This window comes from Parasteatoda tepidariorum, chromosome 9, assembly GCF_043381705.1.
Source record: "Parasteatoda tepidariorum isolate YZ-2023 chromosome 9, CAS_Ptep_4.0, whole genome shotgun sequence".
Classification (NCBI taxonomy): domain Eukaryota; kingdom Metazoa; phylum Arthropoda; class Arachnida; order Araneae; family Theridiidae; genus Parasteatoda; species Parasteatoda tepidariorum.
Window position 1 is genome coordinate 55,093,065 of NC_092212.1, and position 24,129 is coordinate 55,117,193.

Consider the following 24,129-nt stretch of genomic DNA (forward strand, 5'->3'; position numbering starts at 1 on the left):
TGTTTCTAATGCATACTTTTCTACCGTTAGCCATTTCTGCAAATAATAGTTCAATTTGCAAAAAAATTAAGTGAAACTGGTATATTGTGCTAGAAAGCGTTCTTCTCCTTTGTCTTTGTTTTGAATGCATGTAAAATTCAGCAGAACAGTTTCTTGATAGTTATATAACAACTTTTATTACGATACACAAAGAATTACATACATTTTATGTAATTTTCTTTTCAGAGAACTAAGTTTATTTAATTGTTTTTATAATTGCCTAGCAACTAAGACAAGATTTCCAATATGGTAATTTTCCTATTCTTTTTTGGGGTGAGTGCTCAATCAACTGAGCAATAACGTCATTAGCAAGTTTGATATAAGTGAAACATTTATCATATGGAACTAATCTCTTTCTCATTAAACCAGTTGCATTAGGATCTGACTATGAATAATAAATAAATAAAAAAAATTAACTGTCCATTGCATTAATCATGTTCTCAAATTTAAAAGGTTTTTGCCTGGAGAAAATATGTTAGATTTGTTTAGCTTCTAATCACAACTTAATTAACTGAAAGTTATCATCATTACAATGTTTTAAATTCTTTGATTGCAAAAAAAAAAGCATTAGAAAAATTAGATATGTTCTTGAAATAAGGATGATTCAAACGAAGCAATTTCAGCCGAAAAGTTTAAATTTTTATTTAATTAGCTAAACAGTAACATTATTATGTTATTTAAAGTTTGATGCAAATTGCCCAAAGAAAAGAACTACAGGAAAAGTAATTTAACTTTCAAAAGCCTGTAATATAAATTTAATTTCTGTATCAATTAATAACTTTAATTAAAAAATTTAGAATTGTTCTTCAGTAAATGGAGAGAACAATGAGAGAATGGTAAAGGCTACAATAAATAAAAATGAGGAATTTTAAGTAAAGCAACTTGAGGAGCTACAGATGATTTGAAGTTACCAAAGAAGAATTATTTCTAAGATTTTTTGATTCCCTTCTCCTCCCCATGAGGCAGTGACTTGCATTCCAGTAAAACAAAAATTTAGCACTACAACACTGATTATATGATACTTCTATGATCTGAGTTGTCATTGTGAGCTCTCTGAGTTTGTCTGTGAAGTAAAGACGGAAGTGCTTTGAAGTTTATTATTATACAAATATGAGAGTATCCATTAAGGAAAATTTTGGATAGGAGCTATCAGGGCTACTTCAATTTCACATAAAAAGTTTTTTAAATTAGGGATACCTTGTGTTAAATTTTTTTAGATAAGATTTATGTTTTAGATTTTACAAATAATTGTACAAAATAAAGTTGACGTCAACGTTTTGTGGAAAAAAAGTATATTGAAATTAATTTAGTATATTTGTTAAACTGGGGCATGAAATTTTATTTCTAAAGGTACTAGCTAAACTAAGACTTTAGCTCGTTGTTATTTTCTTGAAAAATATAAACAATGTTTAAAATGTTAGCAGGTGTAGTATAAAGAATTTCTTGGTGCCCAAAACCATAAAAGAATTTAGAAACTGAGAAATAGAAACACATTTATTGCAGAATAATATTAACTTAAAGTAAGAAAAATATCAGACAATTAAAATAACAGAAGTACCCCACCAGTCAATTGTGGCCCCTAATGTCGAAATCTGTCACTCTCAGATTCTGCTATGGCTAGAATGTGGTAAGGCTTAAGTTTGTTTGTTTTTTTTTCACACAAAAAAAAGTATTTTTTCCTCTCTTGCAGGCGTTTTTAATTTATTTTCTTTTGATTGCGTGTTGCAAAATAAAAGTTAAAATGCACTTATTTCCTTTACAAAAAATATGCATATCCAATGAAATTCTGGCAACAAAATAACTCTACAAACTGTGTAGCAATGCAGCATTGTCTTTTCTTTTTCCATAACTAAAGCTTATTGAGTTTCCTTTAGCGTTTATCTGGAAAAAACCTTTTTGTGAATGGGGACATGTGACAGACCTTTAATAATTTCACCTCTCCCAATGTTCTAAGAGAAATTTGTTTTATGTAGGTAGTTGCAAATATTGGTGCAACATTGGTTCATTCACAAAAACAATCGAGACCAAATTTCTAACAAAAATAAATAGGTGAAAGGTTCCTGATTTATCAGAAAAATTAACAATTGCTTTGTTGGAAGAAAGGAATAACAATCGCTCTTTGAATATTCTACTGTTGAATTCCGTGCCAACTGAAACCAGTAGTGAATTTTTTAAATTTGAGCAATATCCTTGTATTTGATATCATTTTAAAGGAAATTTGTTGTAATTTATGAATTTAAAATTTATTTTTTGGAGTTATGCATGATTATAGTAAAATTTATCATAAACTTGTTTTTTTTTTTTTAAACAGGATCTGGTAAAATAAAATCTTTCAAATGTAACTACAAAGATGTAGCACAAGTTTTAATTATAGCAGTGCTTCCAACTGTAAACAAACGAAGAGTCACTTTTAACAGTGATATTTCCCTTTAACTTTTTGTGAAATTTGTAAGACGTCCCTTCTGTTACATTCCATGTTCTCTCTGTTACGATGCATTATTTGGACTTAAAAAAAGAGGGTTGGAATTTTAAAAGTCTTATAATAATTTATTTTACCTTGAGCTGCGTTAATTTTAAAAAAGTTACAGATATTGCTTAGAATGGTCCAAATCACAGAATTCAGAATAAATAACAGTGCATGTCAAAATTGTGGGATTTTATTTGTCTCCTCTGTTACACCTACATTTAATAAATATGCAATTTAATTATGAGGATCTTTTATTATTTTATGCCAATTAATTAAACGTTGCACCCTAAAGTAGCATGTTCTAGTAAAATTTTTGTTTCCAAAAATATTTCATATATTTTTTAGAATAAAATACTTGAGTGATTTCCCCTCTGTTAGATTGTGCTTTTAAAGAAAGCATTCAAATTTTATTAGTTTTTGAATTTCTAAAATTTTATCAGCAATTGCAGTTAGCTTCATCTTAAAAGTATATACAAATTTCATTACATTCTTTCAATTACGTAATAATTTTATTAATTTTCATTTTTCAAAATGCATTATTATTTTAAATGTTTTATAATCATTTTGTTTTATTTTATTTCATCAACATATAATTTTTTTAAAATGCTTTAATTTTAGTTTAAAAAAATTTGTAAAATTATTTTTCATTTAATTAATAATAACGCTAGCATGTTTGAGTAGAGTATTGATTGTTTTATTTTTTTTAATAAAATTTTAGTTTTTTTCCCCCCTATTCTATTATGTTTTTATTATTATTGTTATTTTTAATGTTTAAATTTAAATCATTTGTTAATTATTCTAGAATTTAATAATTTTAACTGCGAAATAAGTAAAAAAGCAAGATATGTTAAAACAGACTTTTAAAAACTATATATATTGACATTTATTAATTTAATGTTGATTTTTCCAAAATATTTTGGTTATTTAGGTTATTTTTGGTTATTTAGATTCTATATTTTGGTTATTTAGTTTTCTTCATTTGTTATTTTCTCATTATTAAACTTAAAATTATGTCGAATTTGAACAAAATTGAAAATTATAACACTGTTTATTACCTCTCCTCAGAATAAATAGTGAACTTAAATATGTATGATAATTTAAAAATATATATATATTGCTTTTTTTATTTTTTCCTTTTTCAGAGGAGATTGTGCTCCAGAAAAAAATTCGAATTTTTCGTTAAGCTCGATCCGGAGATCCATGATCCAGAAGTTTCAGGAAATCATGGATCACAAAAGTTTCCGGATATCAGTGATATTTTGACATTTGATTAATTTAATCAGTCCATCCCATTAGAATTTATCTTTTACCCCAAAATAAATTGCAAAGAAGGAGATAAGGAAAAGTATAGGTGTCTTTTTGTTGGGTTCTTTGGAAAGAGATGGTAGAGGAGACAGGGAAATAGGTGCAAATATAATGTTAATAAAAAGTGCTGTAGTCGCAAATAAAATTTTTGTAATCATATTTTAGTCTACATTTCATGTAAATATGAATGAATCTTCTAAAAAACAACATTTCCTGTGTGCTTCTTAGTGATTCTCTCTTTTTTCCGATAATAAATAACTCTTCTATTTATGATAGCTAAAAAGCCTTGACCCTGACTTTGGCTCACCCAACAAAAATAAAACAATTATTTTTTAATAACGAAATGCATTTAAAAGGATTTCATTGTTTCGAGTTTGATCTATATTCGGTAATGTTTTCATTTTTAAAATATTATTATCATTTATATTTTTAAGTCGTCGGGATTCGTTTTTTATTTATTTTTTCTTCCGGAAGTGTTTATACGGATTTGATACTTTAGACCATAGGTCACCAAACTTTTTTGATCATTGACCCCTGTATAATTTTTCGAAATCTCCATCGACCCCCATAAAAAGTAATTTTCTGTTAATTAAAATAAAACTCTGTTAGATACTGTGTTTGTAGATTTATTTTATGATTTTAAACATTTATTAAAGCAATAGTACATTTTGTAACAATAGTTTAATGAAAAATATATTAATGTTCGAATTTAAATACTTTAATATTTATTAAATAAGTAGAAATAATAAGTAAAGTAACTACAGATTTATGGCTTCTTAATCAATGAGATGAGTGCGTCTGGTGTGTTTTTTTTTGTTGTTGCAAGATTCGCTATATTGGGTTCAAAATTGGTCAATTTTAATCTTAAAACCCCTCGAAACTACACATTTAATTTATTTCTGTACTTAGTTAAGATAGAATTCACGTGACTGAAACCGGCTTCAACCTAATAGGAGCTTGGAAATGCTAGCATAAATGGCTGAGCTATTTCGTAAAGTTTTACATGTTTTCGCATTATATTTATATTTGTCCAAAATTTGCTTATTGTTAAATTTTCAAAAAGCGTCTTTGCTTCAAGTTCCGATAATAATTCAGCAAGCTCATCTTGTATGTTGATGTCCAAGTTTGCAATTTGAGCAGAAAATAGCGCAATAATCCAATCAGGGATGTCAATGTTTTCCAAACCAACAAAGCGCAGTTTAAAATCGCAGCTCAATTTTTGAAGATGATCTGCATATATTTTCAAGTCTTCTTTTATTCCGTCTGTCGCAGATTTGAAAAATACTGATAATCCTTACGTAGCAATGAAGATCTAAATAAATTTAATTTCACTTGGAACCCTCAACCCTAACAGTATTGTTCGAGCTTCGATAATTATTACATCTTTTCCTTGCAGCTTTGTTTCGACATCATTAAATTTTCCAAATAAGTATGCTAAATAAAAAAATGGCTCTTATTGTTTTGGAGTTTATCACTCAGAACAGGGTTTATTTCGCTGAGAAATTCGGTCGTGGAGTGAAATAACTCAACGAGCCTTTGCAAGCATACACCTCTAGACAACCATCTAACTTCGGTGTGCAGAAGTAATTGGTTAAATAACTCGTCGTTTTCTTGGAAAATATTCTTGATTTAAGAGGTTGGGCTTTAATTTGATTGATACACTTAATACAAAACTGTAAAGCTTTAGGTAACTCTGGACTCGGATACTTTGCTACAAAGTTGTTCCTATGCAACACACAATGAATATATTACTATAGTACCTGTACTATACGTACTAGTACCTGTATACGTACTATAGTACGTATACAGGGCACTTTTTCTTTGAGAAATGTAGCAAAACCTCGGTAACGCCCTATCGTATAGCAGGTGCCCCATCTGTAGCTACCGCTGTTATATTTTCATGCGGAATATCATTTTTATTAATTTATTTAAATATTCTTGTAAACATCTAAAAATTGTCTCTCCTTCTCCACCAGTTTCAAAACATTTAACAAATNTTGAGAAATGTAGCAAAACCTCGGTAACGCCCTATCGTATAGCAGCTGCCCCATCTGTAGCTACCGCTATTATATTTTCATGCGGAATATCATATTTATTAATTTATTTAAATATTCTTGTAATCATCTAAAAATTGTCTCTCCTTCTCCATCAGTTTCAAAACATTTAACAAATAAAAATTCATCAATGACTTGTCCTTTAATTTTACTGAAATATCTAACTTACATCATAAGAACAGCAGAAACGCCAAAAACAGATTCATCAGGTTGGATAGAGAACTTGCAATTTTAAATACGTAAATACTTGTTTCACCGCAATAAATATACGCTTATTAATTTATGTTCTATAAAGAAACTGATATTAAGCCAATTATAAAAAAATTCACAAATTTCACAAACTCAATTAAGTATGTGTGATTTGCGTATTAAGAACTGTTTTTTCTTCGACCCCCAATCTACCCCTCCGATTCGGATCGACCCCCTGGGTCAGACCGACCCCCGCTTTTGTTAAATAGACCCCTGGGGGTCTATATAGACCACTTTGGCGACTTCTGCTTTAGACAGATGAAGACTTAAACTTATAAAAACTAACCTTATAAAAACATCACCATCAGTGTGGAGAATATCAGGCATTAATCCTTAAACTGCAAAAAAATAAAAATAAATAAATAAAATTTAAAAAAAAACTGAATTGGGAATGCTGAGCATGTCAGTTAAGAGATTGACGGGCAAGTTTATCACAATTGGATATATATATATATATATATATATTCAATATATATTGAGATGCATTTTCAAGACATTCATCCTAAGACACGATTATTCTTATTAATAACCATGATAGGCTAGGATGTTGGATCATTGCTTATTATACATTTTCACGATATTCTCAAATTTATTATTATTATATTATATTTATTAAAGTAAAGGGCATCACTGCTGCCCTTTATGCTCTATATTGCTGTTTTTTTATGGTAGCGGTAGACAGATCATGAGTTAGAGTCCCCTTGTCATCAGACTGACCGTGAGAGCTTTTCCTCTTCATGTAACGCAAATACAGGTCAGTTCCATCATACAATCCTCCACAAAGGTCAATTTTTATCATTACTTGATTCAGGTGTTTTATTGTCTATTGGATTATGTTCAAAATTACAAGGCTACTGAGTTGAACATTGGTGATCGCAAACTAAGAATTGGATCGGCTGTTCAACACTGGTTATAATACAGATAGTTGACTGAATTCAAAAAAATAACAAACTTTATGAAACTAGATGATGCGGCGATATGTGAATAGGTTTAATATTAAGGAAGTTTTATTATTGTGTTTAAATTTACCCATAATTTTACCATTTATAGGAGTTTTCTGTAATTTATAAATTCAGATGGGTCGTGAGTTTAAAACAAATTCAACAAAATTAATATCACAGCATAAAAATAGTGTAAGGTTGACTATATTTTGAGTATCATCTTTGATTTGGCTATACTTGTGTAAAATAGCACCGTTTGTTATTTTTTGGGTAGCATCTTCCGCAAGCTTGCAGAATCTTCCGAATTCATTTGTTGCTCATTTCGTTGAAAGTTAGATTGAAAGGACGCGTTATATTGAAAATACTGCAAGAATGGCAGTATTGGATGGTGCGCTTCTTTTAAGTTTAGGCTTAAAAAATCAGTCAGAAATAGTAACCCGAAAAAATTACAACGAATTTTAACCCTTAGCACCCTCTCCACTTTCCTTTACTCTATCAACCATCCATAAAAAAAAATCTATCCTTGGAGCAAATTTCGTAACCTTCACTAAACGAAAATAGTCCCACAGTGAACTGATCATTAAGAAACGGTTCCCAGAAGAGCTCCAAAAGTCAAGCATCACTGGCTGCGATCTGTGTGCTGTTGGATGACCACTTTGATCAACCTACAAAGGGACCAAGGGTGTGCGGTATCAGCCCTCGTTAACTGTTCTACCGTGAAATGTTCAACTTCGAGCAAGTCATTGGGGTACAGAAAAAGGGGAGCCGTGACATCTTCAGAGGATCAAAATTGTGATGGCATGTCTTCGGATCATCCTAAGGATGCTTCCTAGACCCGTCGCCGATAGCTCATAGATCTAGAGCGACTTGTTGAAACAAACAACAACAACCGAACGAAACTAAGAATAAACGAAAAAACTATTTCGAAATTTTCAATCTTCTGTACCTGTCAGCAGAAAATTACCGGAATAAATCTATTACATTTCCCCATTTGTAAATTTGGGCTGAGGCAATTTCTTTGCATTACCTAAAGTTGAAGTTTTTTATTTTTGATCATACCCATTGTAATCTAAGAGTGAGCGATAAGTAAGCAACATGAATATACTACTCTCGTTTTTATCATTGCTTTTCATCCTGTGGCAGCACCTTACTCGCGGCATTCATTGGTAACATTAAGTTTTGGTTGGTGATCGCTATTACTGACCAAAGATGGGTATGTATTATAAATCTTTTCTAATCATTATTATTAACATTTTACAATTTAATGTAATATATATAATGCATATGTTTTTACCTTTAATTTTCTCTTCTTGCATTATTTTAACACTGTGTTAAACTGTTATTATTGTATTAACATATATTATCAAGCGGGCATGATTTTCAGATACATATTAATTAGATTAAAACTAGTCATTTTATAGTCTAACAAAGATAGGTAACATTATTAATGTACCTTTTTCTCTAGATATATCATATAATTGTAAAATAAATCATTTTTGAGTGTGTGAAGCTTTTATTTTTCGAGAGGAATAGAAAGTTACACGCGTAACATATTATTCGGTTTGTTTTTATGATAAAATATCAAACTAATTAGTGTTAAGGTGAATATTTGATTTTCTTTTACTTATCTCAATTAATTAGTAAAAATTTAAGGAGATATTCGCAATTTTTTATCATTTTCCAAGTACTTGATTTTCTACCTAAGTTCCTAATGTTTATACAAGATTTGGTAGAATTAAATTTCATTTTAAAATACAAAAATTCAGAATTTATACTCCATAAGTACTTTTTCTGTAGATAATTTTAAACAGCAAACAGTTCTTCAAACCAGAGTTGCATTAAATTTTTACAATATAGAATACTATTACTTAATCGATTTTAAGAGTTTATGTGCATATATAATAGTTTTATAAGCATTGGGTAAATAACGTCTAAGTGTGAAACGTTTTACCTTCAATGATGTGCTACAATATTCAATTTTTTTTTGCGTGCTAGACATAATTTTTCAGATATAAGAATTGTGCTACTACTAAGATGAAGTTTTGTTTTTTGTAATTAGGTATTTCCCGAGATCACTGGCATAAACGAAGGAAGACTGGTGGTAAAAGGAAGCCCATCAGGAAGAAGAGGAAGTTTGAATTGGGACGCCCTGCTGCAAATACTAAAGTTAGTATGAGTACAACTTAATATTTTTTTCTTTAAAATAGGTGTATGATATGCTTCTTAATCAACTTATGATACTGTTTATCTTTGAGAGGTATACTTGTATTTCACTTAATGTATTACAGTAGGCTACCAAAACTAAACCTTCTATTATATATTAAGTGAGATTTATAGTTGTCTTGTGAGACTGGATACTAGTGGTAGATAATAGTTTTGCTACATTGAATTAAAATGGAATATATTTTCTAAATTGTAATTGCAGTGCAAATTTATTCCTTATATTAGTATAAATTTTTAAGTAAAGTATTAAATGTTTTTTCTTTAAACCACAATCTATTTCGGCTTACTGTCAGTCTATAGTGCATGAAAGCACCAATAATTTCACATGTTTGATGAAATACTTGGGACTCGTGTACTGGGCTGGGTGCGGTGATATTCTTGCATTCCCATGTGCAACACAGCTACATTTTGCAAGATATTCTCAATTTCAGTTGCGACTGCCTGAAAGGAAGTCGAAAAATCTATTATTTTATAATGGCTAATATGGTCAAGAAAAGAGTTTTTGGTTGGAAACTAGTTATTTTATCTTTATTTTAATAAAATATACATTATAAATATAAAATAATACAATATACATATAAAATAAGCATTATATACATTTACAAAAGACTTTTAAAAAGTCTTCTGTAAATGTATATTTAATGTAAATGTATGCTATTTTTAAGGTCCATAATTATTGAAATTCATTATTTTATTTGTTAAAGAAATTTTAATCCCTATCACTATAGAATATTGTTGGGATATTTTTTAATTGATTCCCTAACTTTGTACTTTATAACAGAGTTATAGTTGGTGTTCAATTTAGTTCTGGAGTGATGGAATGGACATTTTAACAAGGAACCATGCATTAATTTTCATTCGTAAAATAATTCTTCTTTTAGTGCTTCCTTTTCTGCTTTGATCACAACACTTTCATCATCGTAGTGATGTGTTAAGGATGAAGGAGTGAATATATAGTAGATTTTTTCTCTCTTATCATAATTGTTTAAAATTATTAGTCTGATATCTAAAGCATCTTAATTATTGATTATCTAAAGCATCTTATTCATTTTTTACATTAAGTTGATTATTGTTTTATAAGAATTTTGGATTTGCTTAAGTTTTATTTTGGTGTGAATCTTGTTGCTGATGTCTTCAATTTACATTTTTAAAATATTTCCTTCAATTCTAATAGTAATCCAATTTTCTTTATTTAATTTTTTTACTGCATGTAAAGCCCGGAGTAGTAGGGAACAAAAATTCTGATTTTTTTTTCGTTTTCTCAGAGTTAGTAATTGCCTAATACTTAAATGTGTGCAAGTTTGTAAATAATTTTTGTTTTTGTTATATAATCTTAGGCTATAGTGCTATCTTTTTTTCCCTTCAGATTGGACCACAAAGAATTCATACTGTAAGAACCAGAGGAGGTAATAAAAAATATAGAGCATTAAGACTTGACCATGGAAACTTTGCATGGGCATCAGAACGTGAGTTAATTAGTTACTTAACCAAATCAAATTTTAGCTTATTTCATAAAAAGCAATGTTTTCTCTATTCGTATTTATTATTAAGATGTAATATTAGCTTTGCTTATTACAGCATGTCATTTTGCTACTTATGCTCTTTAGTTTTGGTTAGAATATTTCTCTTATCTTTATTTTAAATTGTTGGTTGTTCTGAACAAAGTTATAGCTATTACTTTTAATCCTATCTAAAAACCTAAGGGCGGACCATATTTCCTTTTAAGGATTTTGAAGTGAAGATATAAGAATGATGAAAAACTTTTTGTGGAAGGCTTGCAATATAATGCTTGCCTTGATGATGCAAAGTCATAGTTACTCTGACATTTTTATTTAGAATTGTTACCTGTTAGTTTTTGTGTTTGTGAATGCTTATTTTAGCTTTTTAAGATATTTTCATTTAAATGTAATTAGCAAATCTTAACTATAACAGAAATGGTAAGTGCTGTTGAATTTTTCTGCTTGAGTTTCCGTTATGAACATAACTTTAGAATCTCATGTTTAAATAAGTTACCTTTGTATTCATAAATTATTTTTATTCTCCAGAGGGAGTGGTTTAATATATTAAGTGACTGATTAATATGTGTATCAAGTTTAGATGATTTTAAATTATCAAATTTTTTAAACAATTTTTAACAAAATGCACCTTTAAATGTTTATTTCATAATTTTCAGTTTAAATTATAGAAATTTATCAATTAATCTTTTCACTAGTTTACTTGTTTTTGAAATAAGAATAGTGCACTATGAATATCTTGAATTATTTTTAAATAGCTACAAATTTTCCTTATATCAATTTAACTAAAAAAAATCTTAATTTTAACAATAAGTATTACTTTTTGACAGACCCACATAAAGTAGTGTAAGAGGGTAATTTATAAATTGTTTAGGATCTAATTCAGTTCTTACATAATATTAAGTTTCAATAAATGTTTCATGCTAAATGCCCTAGGAAGAACTGTTTTTAGTGTAATATTATTGTGACATGCGAAATTAAATTAACAAAGGAAGTTTGTTTTTTAAAAATGCTAGATTATCAAATTTTTTTGCTAAATTTGTTTCAAATGGGTACAGATAGTGTATTAATCTTAATCCTGTCTATTATTGTTAAATAATTTTTTGCTGAAATGTGCGCTTAGTTTTTGACCCTTATGTATATTAAGGATAGATATTAGTCGTAGAGAATATAACACAATTAGGGAATTTTGTTTATCAAAATTCTAAATTAATGATATGCAACAAGTAGGAAAATTCATGCTTTTGGTTTTTGAAAGGTCTATATATGATAAGCAGAGTATTGCATTATTATTCACACTTAAGTATAAATGTATAGCTTTTCTGTTTTTATTCTGTTCTGTAAAAATGGCTTATCATTAATTTTCCTTTGTATCATTGTTTTTCCTTTGATATTTGAATGGTTCCTTATGATGAGATTTGTAGTTGTCGATAGCTTTTACTTTTAAGCTATGTGTGACATAGTCATAGTTACTCTGATCATGTAGCATTTATAATAATATAGATCAGGGGTTTCCAATTTACATGTGGCCGGGGGGCGTAATTAAAAACACCAGTCAAATGGCGGGCCGCAACTTCATAAAAATTTTATATGGGACTCTTTTATGTTTAAAGAAACATTAAATATTATTTTTAATATCGAAGTTTTTTTATATTAAAAAGCAAAATGACAAACATTACAAATAATGCTTGTTACATTTCATTTTGAATTGTAAAAAAAAAGCATCTAAGAAAAAGCATGAGCAAATAAAAAATATTTCTTTTTTGCTCATGCTATATTCAATTCAAGGAATTCAAATTAAATGTGATATTCATTCTCTTTTTTATGCGTTTAAAAATTTACAAATGTAATTTTGTCCAAATTGAGTGGTCAGTAAAAATAGATTTTTATGCACTTTGAAGACTTCTATTTGAAAAGGCTCCTCACTCTTAACACAAAAAATTTATCAATGTGTAAAATTATATGATTACTGAATTTTATACTAAACAATTTTTGTTATTACCTTCTTATACTATTTTAGGTATGCATTTCAAAAAGTAATTTTCTGTCATTATTGAAATAAGAAAAAGATTTGTAGTTTATGAAACTAACTAAAGGCATGCAATCCTTGTGCACAGTGCAATAATTTTGCCTTTAATCTCTTTAACTTAAAAAGGTATATCTTTCTGAAAGAGCTCCCGTTAAAATTTACCCTAACACTTCTAATGAATTAAATATTTGTAGTAGTACTCAGAATTAAACCTATTAACACAAGTAATTTTACCAATATGTAAATATTATTTAAATAGTGAATTAATGTTTTACAATATGGTATATGAATATAATGAGGGGTGTTTTTCAAGGATGCCGGCTTATTTTTACAGAAAGGGTACAAAAGAACGCTTGGGAAGAGCTCTGGGTTACATTTTAAAATATGTGTTTGAACTATGATCTATTAGACTTAATCTATCTATACTATCTTTCACGCATTTCTGTTTAAAGCCCAGGTTGCAATATATATTGTAAGCCAACTTATATATACAATTTAATAATGGTATTTTTCATCTGCTATTATAGCCTTTGTCATAAGCTGTGTAAGGTTGTCATAGTTACTGATAAGATTCTCTGCTTTAGTTAACTGTATGATGAGATTTTAAATTGCTGATGGCTCATCCTATGAGCTATGTGTAGCAAAGTCATAGTTACTCTGATTGTTTGCAGTTTTTTTTTTAATTTAAAGTAATATTTATAAGGTATTTTTATTTCACTAATTGTCTATTTGTGTTTCTGTAGAATGCACCAGACGAACTAGGATTGTAGATACTGTTTACAATGCAAGTAACAATGAGTTGGTTCGTACAAAAACATTAGTGAAAAATGGCATTGTCATGATTGATGCTACACCTTTTCGTCAGTGGTACGAAGCTCACTACGCTTTACCTCTTGGTCGAAAAAAGGGTGCTAAACTAGTAAGTTATTTTCTTATTATATTGTTTGTCAGAATTTTTGGTGTTGAATTTCTTTTTCAATGAGTAATGTGTATTTATTTTATGCAGACTGAGCAAGAAGATGCAATTTTAAATAAGAAACGAAGTAAGAAAACAGAAAAGAAGTATAAAGAACGTCAAAAGCTAGCTAAAGTTGATCCTGCAATGGAAGATCAGTTTATGTCAGGTCGTATCCTCGGTAAGATATTATTTTGTATGCATTATGTCGTTATGTATATATATATAGTAAGTTTTTAAGCAGAAGTAAAACCGATTATCATCTATAAATAATAGTTAAGGCAACTAATTTTTACACTGTGTTTCAGTTGCTTTAATATTTCATTGTATTAAATGTAATTTCTTTACCATTTTACTTGATGATTAATATTTAAAACTCAATTGATCACAATAGTATCGGAATATAGAATTGCAGGTACTAATTTTTAGGCAAGTTTTATTTTTTAACCTTAATTATTGAAGTTCATTATTTTATTTGGTAAAAGCAGCTTGCTTTTTTTTATGCACTTGTACGCAGCTGCCATAGTTAAATAGTATTGCTGTGTCAGATGTTAGTCCTTGTTATTACGGTCAGTGTTCAAGTCTTCCAATATATTACGTTAGAGGAAGTAGCTCTTATATTTTTATTTTAATGAGTGTAAAAGTAAATGAATAAGTTTTGTAAAATGGGCAATGCATATTTATATAAAAAGCAGATTTTTTATTTAGTATAGGCTCCAAAAAATTTTCTTCTGTTGCATGTACCTGGTTCATGTGGTTCAGTGTATCATGTTACGTATATGATCTTATGAAAAAGTCAAAACAACCTTTTCTGCAGTATTTGCCTGTCTATGTGTTGCAGGCTGTTGTGAAGTGATCTTTCGGCTGTTATTGAGATGAAAGACTATTATCTGGTGCTTATTTCTCAGTTTTTAGTGTTTAAATTAAAGTATTTTATAGAACTAGACTCCCATCACATCCTTCTAAGCAATGATGTCAATTTATCACCATCTTTCGGCTGATGCACCGGGAAGAGAAACTATTCTCTGATGCTTAGTTATTTTAGAATTGTCACATTCACTACAGCATTGTTTTACTTGGTCTTGAAACTCCTTCTTTTGACTTGTAAAGTTGAATTAATTTTATCAATTAAGCAATGATGTATAATTTATCACCATCTTTCGGCTGAAATGATGATGAAAAATAGTTAATCTGATGCTTTATAACAGTGGAGAAAAAAAACTATGACTACTGCATGTTTGCGGTTATTTTGCATTTAGGCTAAATAGGGGTGCACAGCAATTTGGGCTTTTAATTATTAGTTTATTCAAGAAATGGTGATGTGCTTTTTAAACTAAAAATACAAAAAAAAAATCCCCTTTTTATCGAGAAAATATGTACGTTTAGTTACAAGTCTTAATCATCGTGTAATCCACAAGTTCATTTTAAGATAAATTCCTCACTGGATAAGAGTATTAAATATTTTAATGAAAAGTTTTTTTCTTTTTTCTCCTTGAAAAAATTACTTAATTTCAAACAGGGTTCGACAGTGCTCAGCTTATAAAATATCGATTGTGAATAAAATGTTGATTTTGTTGTTGAAAGATTTTGCTATGTGTCCTGAAGGAGNGGTTGTAATATCAAACATCGATTTTCGTATTTATACGCGGTTTAAGCATTACTCGTTGCGATAAGTATTCACGGACTCTGAAAATTATGCATCGTGATTCTTATTTACGCGATTTAAAAATTCAATATCGCGATTTGTATTTTCGTGCTTTTAAAATCCAATATCGCGATTCTTATTCGCGTGCTTTTAAAATCCAATATCATGATTCTTATTCACGTGATTTTAAAATTCAATATCGTGATTCTTATTCACGCACTCTTAAAATCCAACATCGCGATTCTTATTCACCCTATTTTAAAACCGAACATCGCGATTCTTATTCACGCAATCTTAAAATCCAACATCGCGATTTTAAAATCCAACATCGCGATTCTTTTTCACGCGATTTTAAAATCAAGCATCGCGATTCTTATTCACGCAATTTTCAAATCCAACATCGCGATTCTTAATCTAAGGCCTCTAAAAATTGTGTGAAAAATGAACTTTCTTGTCCTATCAACACTGATGATCAAAAGCTTGCAAAACACAGTCTACAGATCAGTCATGTTAATAAAAGACCATCGAAAAAACAAAGAACTGATGAGAAAGTCCATAAAGGTCCTTTGACCATTAAAGAAATGTTTTTTGAAATATGTGATACAAAAAATCGTGCTTATGCATAATTACTCAAAGTTATCTAAATTATTAAAAAAAAAAAATTTTTTAATCAAGATTTTATTTAAGAACATAATTACCATTTATTTATATTTATTTGAATAGATAATGTTATCATCATCCGATTGGCTATTGAATTCATATAATTTTTTTTGCACGTTTAATGCTACAGTTATAAACTTCCTCTTTTTTGTGTTTTTGTCAATCACATCCCTGAATAAAAGTCAGAATTTTTTAAATCAAGTAATACCGTATTAAATGTATTGGAATTTTAAGAACTGCTTTGAAAGTATTATTTATAACTGTCAAAGAAAAGCACTTGTTGGTAGTCTGCATATCGTAATATCATTGAAAATATTGGGTTTTTAAACAGTCATGCAAATTTCCCAAGCAATTTCAACAAATACGAAAAATTTATCGACAAACATTACAGGTTTACAATAGAATCTGTTCAAACTGGGCACATCAAAGAGGGAACTTAAGCTTGGGATTCAAAGTTTTAGAATTTTGATTTATTTTAAATTATGTTTTCAGGCTTTCGTGGGCCACAGGTTGTGCACCCTTAGGCTACGAAAAAATACTTAAGTGAAAAATTGCCTAGGTGTTTTAATTTAAATTGTTTTTCCATGTATTTATTAAGTTGATGTATGTGTGTCATAAATGTTTATTAAGTTAAGTTGTTTCAAGTATATTTTATCACTTGTATTTAAGCAATGATGTTATACTCATCACCATCTTTCGGCTGAACATGCTGATGAAATATTTTTATCTGATGCTTAAATTTTGTGTTTAGTTTATTGTTTAACATATACTCAGGGCAGTCTTTTATACTTTTTGAATTTTATCAATGTTTGTATTTGTCTACCAATTTTTTTATGGGTGATTTATGTAGCAAGTGTGCTAGTTTTTAAAATTGTTAACCAGTGCTTGCATTTAAAACCCAATGCTTTATTAAGTTATGTGGTTTTAAATTCTAGTGACTAAGCGTATGGGCTGTCGCATTACTGAGTTTAGAGTCTATTTAAATTATATTTAAGGTGTGATACATAATGTTTAAATTCTGCTGTCGATTTTTTTTTCTTTTTGCGATTGCATCGCATGATTGCCTTAGTTTGAATAGTTAGGTTGTTAATTTACTTAAATAAGTGAAACTACATCTTCACCTTTATAATGATGCATATTCATCACCATCTTTCGGCTGAGATCCTTGATGAGATGTTATTTATCTGATGCTGGGTAAAGATGTTAAAATTTTTATTGTTTGATTGGTTAAATGCTTTTTGTTACACTGCGGAACTCTTAATGATTAATGTATCATATCCTCATCTTTTTACTGAAATGATCAGTTAATCTTTCAGGCACTATTCCAATTTAACTGTTGATTTAAGTCTACCATTGCTCTTAAATGATACATATTCATCACCCTTTTTCATTTTCCATTTATCATTTTTTTTTTCATATTCATCACCATTGATTAAGTGTTTATTGTCTGATAAGTTAAGATGTTATATAGTTTTTAAGAGTGTCTTGTTTAACTAAGGGTAGCATATCTGAAGCTTTACTGCCGCTGTATAGCTAGGTTACCCTAATTTAAATAGATGTTGATTTTCATTTTAGTTTCTTTAATAGCTACATCTTTACCTATATAATGATGCATATTTATCACCATCTTTCGGCTGAGATCCTTGATGAGATATTATTTATCTGATGCTGGGTAAAGATGTTAAAATGTTTGTTTAGTTGTGCTTTTTATTACCCCAAGGTACGGTTTTAATCCCTTGTTTTATTAATTTTAAGTTTCCTAAATGAAACTGCATCTTTACCTATATAATGATGCATATTCATCACCATCTTTCGGCTGAGATCCTTGATGAGATGTTATTTATCTGATTATGGGTAAAGATATTAAAATTTTTGTTTGTTTAGTTGTGCTTTTTATAGCACCAAGATTTCATCAGTTTTACAAACCTTTGTTGTATTTACCTCACCTAGTCCTTACTAAGTTTCAAAGAGTATTTATGTTATATTTTATATCGACCTTTTTCTTTCCTTTGATATTTTTCTAGTGATTTGCCTCAAATTTATTATCAAATTTCTCAATTTCAGCCTGTATATCTTCTCGGCCAGGCCAGTGCGGGCGATGTGATGGTTACATACTAGAGGGAAAAGAGTTGGAGTTCTACCAACGAAAGATAAAAGCTAAAAAGGGCAAATAGACTATGTGTTAAAATAAAAAAAAATTATGTTGATATTGTCTTTATTTCTTGTGTGAGCATTGTTGTTGCTTGGAGCTAATCTCATGATGGATCTAAATAGTGAATTTCTTAGTTCCCTTCATTGTTCGACTGAGGCTGAACCGTCCAAGTTTTCTCATGCTAGTGATAGGGTTTTTACTGTGGTCTGAGGAGGTCATGTTGATTTCAGAATAACATAACATTTGCTGGGGGTCTGTCCAGGCCAAATTTACAACCGATTAGTGGTACCTTAACAAATTCTACTTTATGAAAAACGGCAGTGTAACAAAATTCTTTTTCCTAAAATTTTATTTTGTATCCCGTAAGAAACGATAAATCCATACTTTCGTGTTGATTTTTGATATAATTTTTAATTTTAACAAAATTGATGCACCTCAGACAAACCTAGGCAGACCCCTGGTTTGTAGGGTCTGGTAAATATCAACTCAGTCGAATATGTTAAACATAAGTCAGTAAGACTAATTAGTGTGGGAAATATGTATATTCAGAGCTGATTGTGCTCTGGAAAAACTCCAGATTTCCGAATTTTCGCTAACAGTGATTCGGAAATCGAAGGTCCAGGCGCTTCAAAAAATCATTGATCAGAGGATTCCGGAAATCAAATTTTCAAAGGTGGAACTTAAAAACTCTGTTTTATTTGATTGTAACGGAGAGCCAGAGAGATACTTTAGAAGCTTATATTCATGAATTACTTCTCCGGGTCATCATAGCTGTGTGTAAATGGTTAAGTAAATTCAGAAAAATTGAGGAAAGGAAAAGAACCTTGTTAAAATTTTTATTCAATTTAAACTTTTTTTTTTATTTATAAAACTCGAGATATTTTCCGGAATTTTGACTTGGGTTCACAATCGTCCCTTGTATATTCTTTTTTCCTCAATTGATCTAATTCTCTACCATTCCTAGACTCCTTGTGTGTTGGTGCCCTGATACATTACTTTACACTCGCCCGCCGTTCCTAGTTTAAGAACAGTGGCGTGTAGACTGGTACATTCAATGTTAAGTATATGTTATTTTTCTGTTGGTAAGGTGAATTATAAAATATCGAAAAACTTGGCAGTAGTCAACCTTTTTGAATGAAAGGCTACATGCCCAAGTATTTAGGTATTGACGGCAGTTTTAGTTTAAGCTTCAGTTAGTTAGAATCAGTTCATGTTATCAATCGACTTAGTATTAGCGTAAAATTGAAGTTAAAATTCTTTCAAAACGAGAATGCCATACTAGTAATTTTCTAAATCGGAAAAATCTTCGATTTGCGATCATTTAAATCAGTGATTATCAAACTTATTTCTTTTACCGCCCCCTTTGAAAATCAATTATTTTTTCAGCTCCCCCCATTTTTTTATGCACCCCTAAAACTTAAAAACCACAATTTCATTACTTTAATTAATTTAGTTATTAGTCAGTTCTGATGTTTAAACTTACATTCTAAACTAGAAATTTTTACCTGTGAGAGCAAATAAAACCCAACTTAATAATATATTTTAATCAAATTAAAAGAAACATTATAAATATGTAATCAGTTTTCGTTTTTATACTAATCTAATGAGATGGATGAATTTGATGATATTTAATAAGTTTGTTGATATCGGGTTCGATTTTACCCAAAAACAGTCGGTAAGTCGCCGCATTTGGTTTGCAGCGTTTTCACAGCGCCACGTTCACACAAATATGGGAATGCTATCAAAAATCGTTCAACGACAGATCACAATCCTGGGTACAACTGCGGAATTGACTTTTGTTGGTGTAGCCATTTGATTTTTATTTCCTCGTTCGTGGTGAGTTCTTCCAACTGGGGTGATATTGCTATGTTGACATTTGAAAAAGGATCTAACACCCAGTCTGGTATTTCGAAATGTCCTGGAATCTTTCAATGTGAAGATTCCCCAAATGTTGGCAGTAGACGAGCAATTCGTCGTTGTTGTAGGATACTGATAAATTGGGAACGTCTGCCAATATTCTTTTTGTGTAAGAGCAGCTTGGCTACGAAAGCAGCGAAGACATTTTTTGTTTTTATTAAGTTCAAGTCATCGCCTTGAAGTTGTAGATACATATCATTAAGCAGTGTATAAAGGTCTGTCAGGTATGCGATATCATTCTTTGATGTGATGAGGTTTTCGCACAATTCTGTGTCTTTGTTTTCCAAGAACTCTATGACTGAGTCAAACATGGGATAATTATAAAAAAAATTTCTAACACAATTTTTTGAACATTAATTATATACGTATTTCCATTTTATATAAATATGATGATTACATCATCAGTAATTTCTTATAAAATGCCCTTGTTAAAAACAAGAAAGAAAGTAAAGAAAACTTCAATTTATGTTAGTTTACGTATGTATAATATTTCAAAACTCTGCATGTTAGTTTTTTTCCTAATGTTTAAAATAATTTCTGGTGCAATGTAATTAAAGTAAAATTGCTCTAATTTTTTAACTATCATCGATCATGTCCCTTTATCTATCCGCAGAAACTTGTTACAACTTGATTGCGTGCGGGCTATCCTACGAAATCTATGTTTAAGTATTTTAAGTTTATATAACATCATACAGGGTAGAAATATAAACTAATTATTCGTTATTGTGTAGTAGGTGTGTTTTAATTTTAGTGAAATTTAAAATACTATATGAAGTAAATGAAATTACAAATTATACATCGCCCCCCTAACCCACGTCCACGCCCCCCTCTAGGTTTCAAACGCCCCCAAGGGGGCGTTATCGCCTACTTTGAGAAACACTGATTTAAATGCTAGATTCTAGTGTCCCATAATGCATGGAAATTAGTTTTTTTTTTCTTACGAAATTCGGTAGAGAAATAGCTTATAATTTTCGATTCTACTGATACAAAGCATTTTAGATGTGACAATATTTGCAGGATTCGAGAATTATGATTGAGAAGTTGAACAAGTACAGTTATGGGATTCCAGGAATTTTGAAATTTCGTTATGCAAAAACTTGTTAGCGAAAATGTATGAATCCAGCATTTCAGTAATCACTTTTCTACGCGTTCGATAGCATATATAATTTCCATGTTCTTACGTCACAAAATCTGGATTGTGCATTTCAGTATCTCTAATTCGTTCTATTTGTGTTTATAACAAATCCTTGCAGTGTTTCAATCTTTTTGTTTCTCGTGACATTGAATTCCGTTTAAATCTTGCAATTAGGTATTCGTAGTATGGCGACACAAATCTGTCATTTTTTTTTCGGCCGTTATTATTACTGATTCTTGCTTAATAACTGGTTATATTTAATACGGTAATTCGTCCGTTCGTGTGATTCAATAATTTTGTTTACGTTAATTACGTTTTTTTTTAATTGTGTGATGATTTTCAAAGTGAGAGGGGGAAATAATTTCCATGTATGTTTTTCATGTGTTGCACAACAAAAATTTTACATTTTTATAATTGTTACTTATTTACATTAAAATTACAGCCTCTATTTACCGACCAGGGCCGGATTTAAGCTCGGTGGGGCCCTTATGAGTTCAATTCCATTTCTATACACCTAAAGTAAACTGTCATTATTTTTTATTGTTGAGTATTAACATTATATTATTAAAAAGTTTGATAATATCACTTTGTTGTTAAATATATTAATTGTGACGAGACTATTATGTAGAACTTTTCTTTTATTGCACATATTTTTTGAACGAGGGAAAAAAGTTACAAAAGAAACACATTTTAAGCACAGAGTAAAAATTTGGCGTGCTGGACCACTATATATTTAACAGATTTTTTTTTTTAGATTCATTTTGAATATATTTTATTTGCAATTTTTAATGATTTTTTCGCGAATTTTTTTCTCAATTGTTTTTTTTTTACGTTGCAAAATCTATAAGACTTAGAAACATGAAATTTTGAAAGTGCGTAGAAAATATGCTAAGAGTTAGAAAGAGAACAAGAAAATACATTTTGATTATTAGTTTTATTTTCTTTTATAACTGCCGTTGAACAACCGATCCAATTTCGAGTTACGACTACTAATATTCAACACAGTGGCCTTGTAATTTTGAAACCAATCCAGAAGACAAGGGAACTGCCAGATTAGTACCCAGGGGTATTTCTTTGTTATGAGAACTTGGAGGAATCTGTGACCCCGACAGATTTAACACGCACCATTTTATACATGGGTATTCTTCTGCCGGCTGGATTCAAACTCCCATTCTCACGAACACGAGTCCAACGCCCTATAAACCAGGCTATCCCGGCCAAATTTATTAGTTTATTTTATAACAGTCATTGCACAGCCGACTAAATTTCGAGTTTACGACTACTAATATTCAACTCCGTTGCCTTGTAATTTTGAACCCAATCCAGAAGACATGGGAACTGCTGGATTAGTACCCAGAGGTATTTATTTGCTGTGAGAACTTGGAGGACTTTGTGACCTCGACAGATTTAACATGCACCAGTCACCATTTTATACACGGGTATTCCTCTGCCGGCTGGATTCAAACTCCCATTCTCACGAACACGAGTCCAACGCCCTATCAACCAGGCTATCCCGGTCAAATTTTAGTTTATTTTATAACCGTCGTTGAACAATTCCAATTCGAGTTCACGAGTCTTAATATTCAGCTCCGTAGCCTTGTCATTTTGAACCCAAGTCAGCAGTCCCTGGAGCTGGTGAGGGCCGTTATATTAATACTGTTTGTAAAAATAAAAAGACCATTTCGTAAGCTGATATTATTTAATTGATGTTTATATTGAAAATATTTCTTCATTATTTTTGCTTTCCTTTTAATTATTTTAAGTACATTTGTTAAATTTTAGTGTAAGAATTTTTTTTAAAATTATTTATGTAAATTTTTGGCTTATAAGGGTTTATTAAAAGGTCTATTAAATATCAGAGAGAATAAATGTCATGCGTGTTTGAAGTATCAGCTCTGCTCTTGATGGTGTATAGTGGCTAGGATGTGAAAGAGCGACTGTCCCGGGCATCCAGCCAAAACGAGCATTCAACATATCAATGGAACACACTAAAGCTTTATATCAATTAGTTTTAGATAATTACAATTGTAGAATAATTATCTTATTATAGAATGAAATGTTTTAAAAGACAAATATTTGTTAATGTTTAACATTTAATAAACGAAAAAACAGAACCAATATTGAAATCTAAAGAGTTTATTATTTTTAATTACTGATAAAGTTTGTGATAGAAAAAAAAATTAAAGCCTGATAGATTTCAGAATTTTAGAAACAACTTCTATTTATACTATTACAATCAAATAGGTTTCGATGTCTTTTATCCCGGTCTCATCAGTGATTCAGCATATTTCGATAACATTTTTGTTTTGTTCTTACTTAATATTAATTTGTTTGCGACAGTTAATTTGTATACCTCTTTTACTACATTTTCGAGGAATTTAAAAATATGATATTGAGGATTTTAACTGAAATGAAATTTGCTTTTTTTGTATGCCTCTTTTATTACGTCATCATCACACCCACACGCAACTGTCTACTCTAAATAATGCTATATAGAATGAGATAGCAAAACAAACGTGTGTAGTTATTTAAATTCTTATTCAAAAGTATTAGTTAATTTTTTTCTGAGCTAACAATTTCTGTCCTTTTTTAGATATTTTAAAGTGCTATTTAAAACTGCTGCATATCACATGAAAGCATTAAATATATCATTTGTACAATTTTGAAGTAAAATAAAAAAGAATTCTGATCTTTAGAAACAGATATTAAATAGTCTGATAATCGAATGATGGGGCAAAATAAAAACTTTTTTACTTTTAAACTAAAAAATTGTTTATTTATAAATAATTTATTAATACTCAAATTGCTTGAAAAATGATATGTTCCTTACTAGTGACAACGAAG

General features: G+C 29.8%; 1 protein-coding gene across 1 annotated transcript; it reads left to right on the forward strand.

Annotated features, from left to right (window-relative positions):
* The first annotated feature begins 7,708 nt into the window (after positions 1 to 7,708).
* On the forward strand, positions 7,709 to 18,257 carry LOC107455555 (ribosomal protein S8). Its single transcript, XM_016073166.4, has 6 exons — positions 7,709 to 8,268; positions 9,115 to 9,221; positions 10,645 to 10,744; positions 13,565 to 13,740; positions 13,828 to 13,957; positions 18,146 to 18,257. The coding sequence occupies exons 1-6, from the start codon at positions 8,265 to 8,267 to the stop codon at positions 18,253 to 18,255; spliced, it is 627 nt and encodes a 208-aa protein (XP_015928652.1). The 5' UTR covers positions 7,709 to 8,264; the 3' UTR covers positions 18,256 to 18,257.
* Positions 18,258 to 24,129: the final 5,872 nt, after the last annotated feature.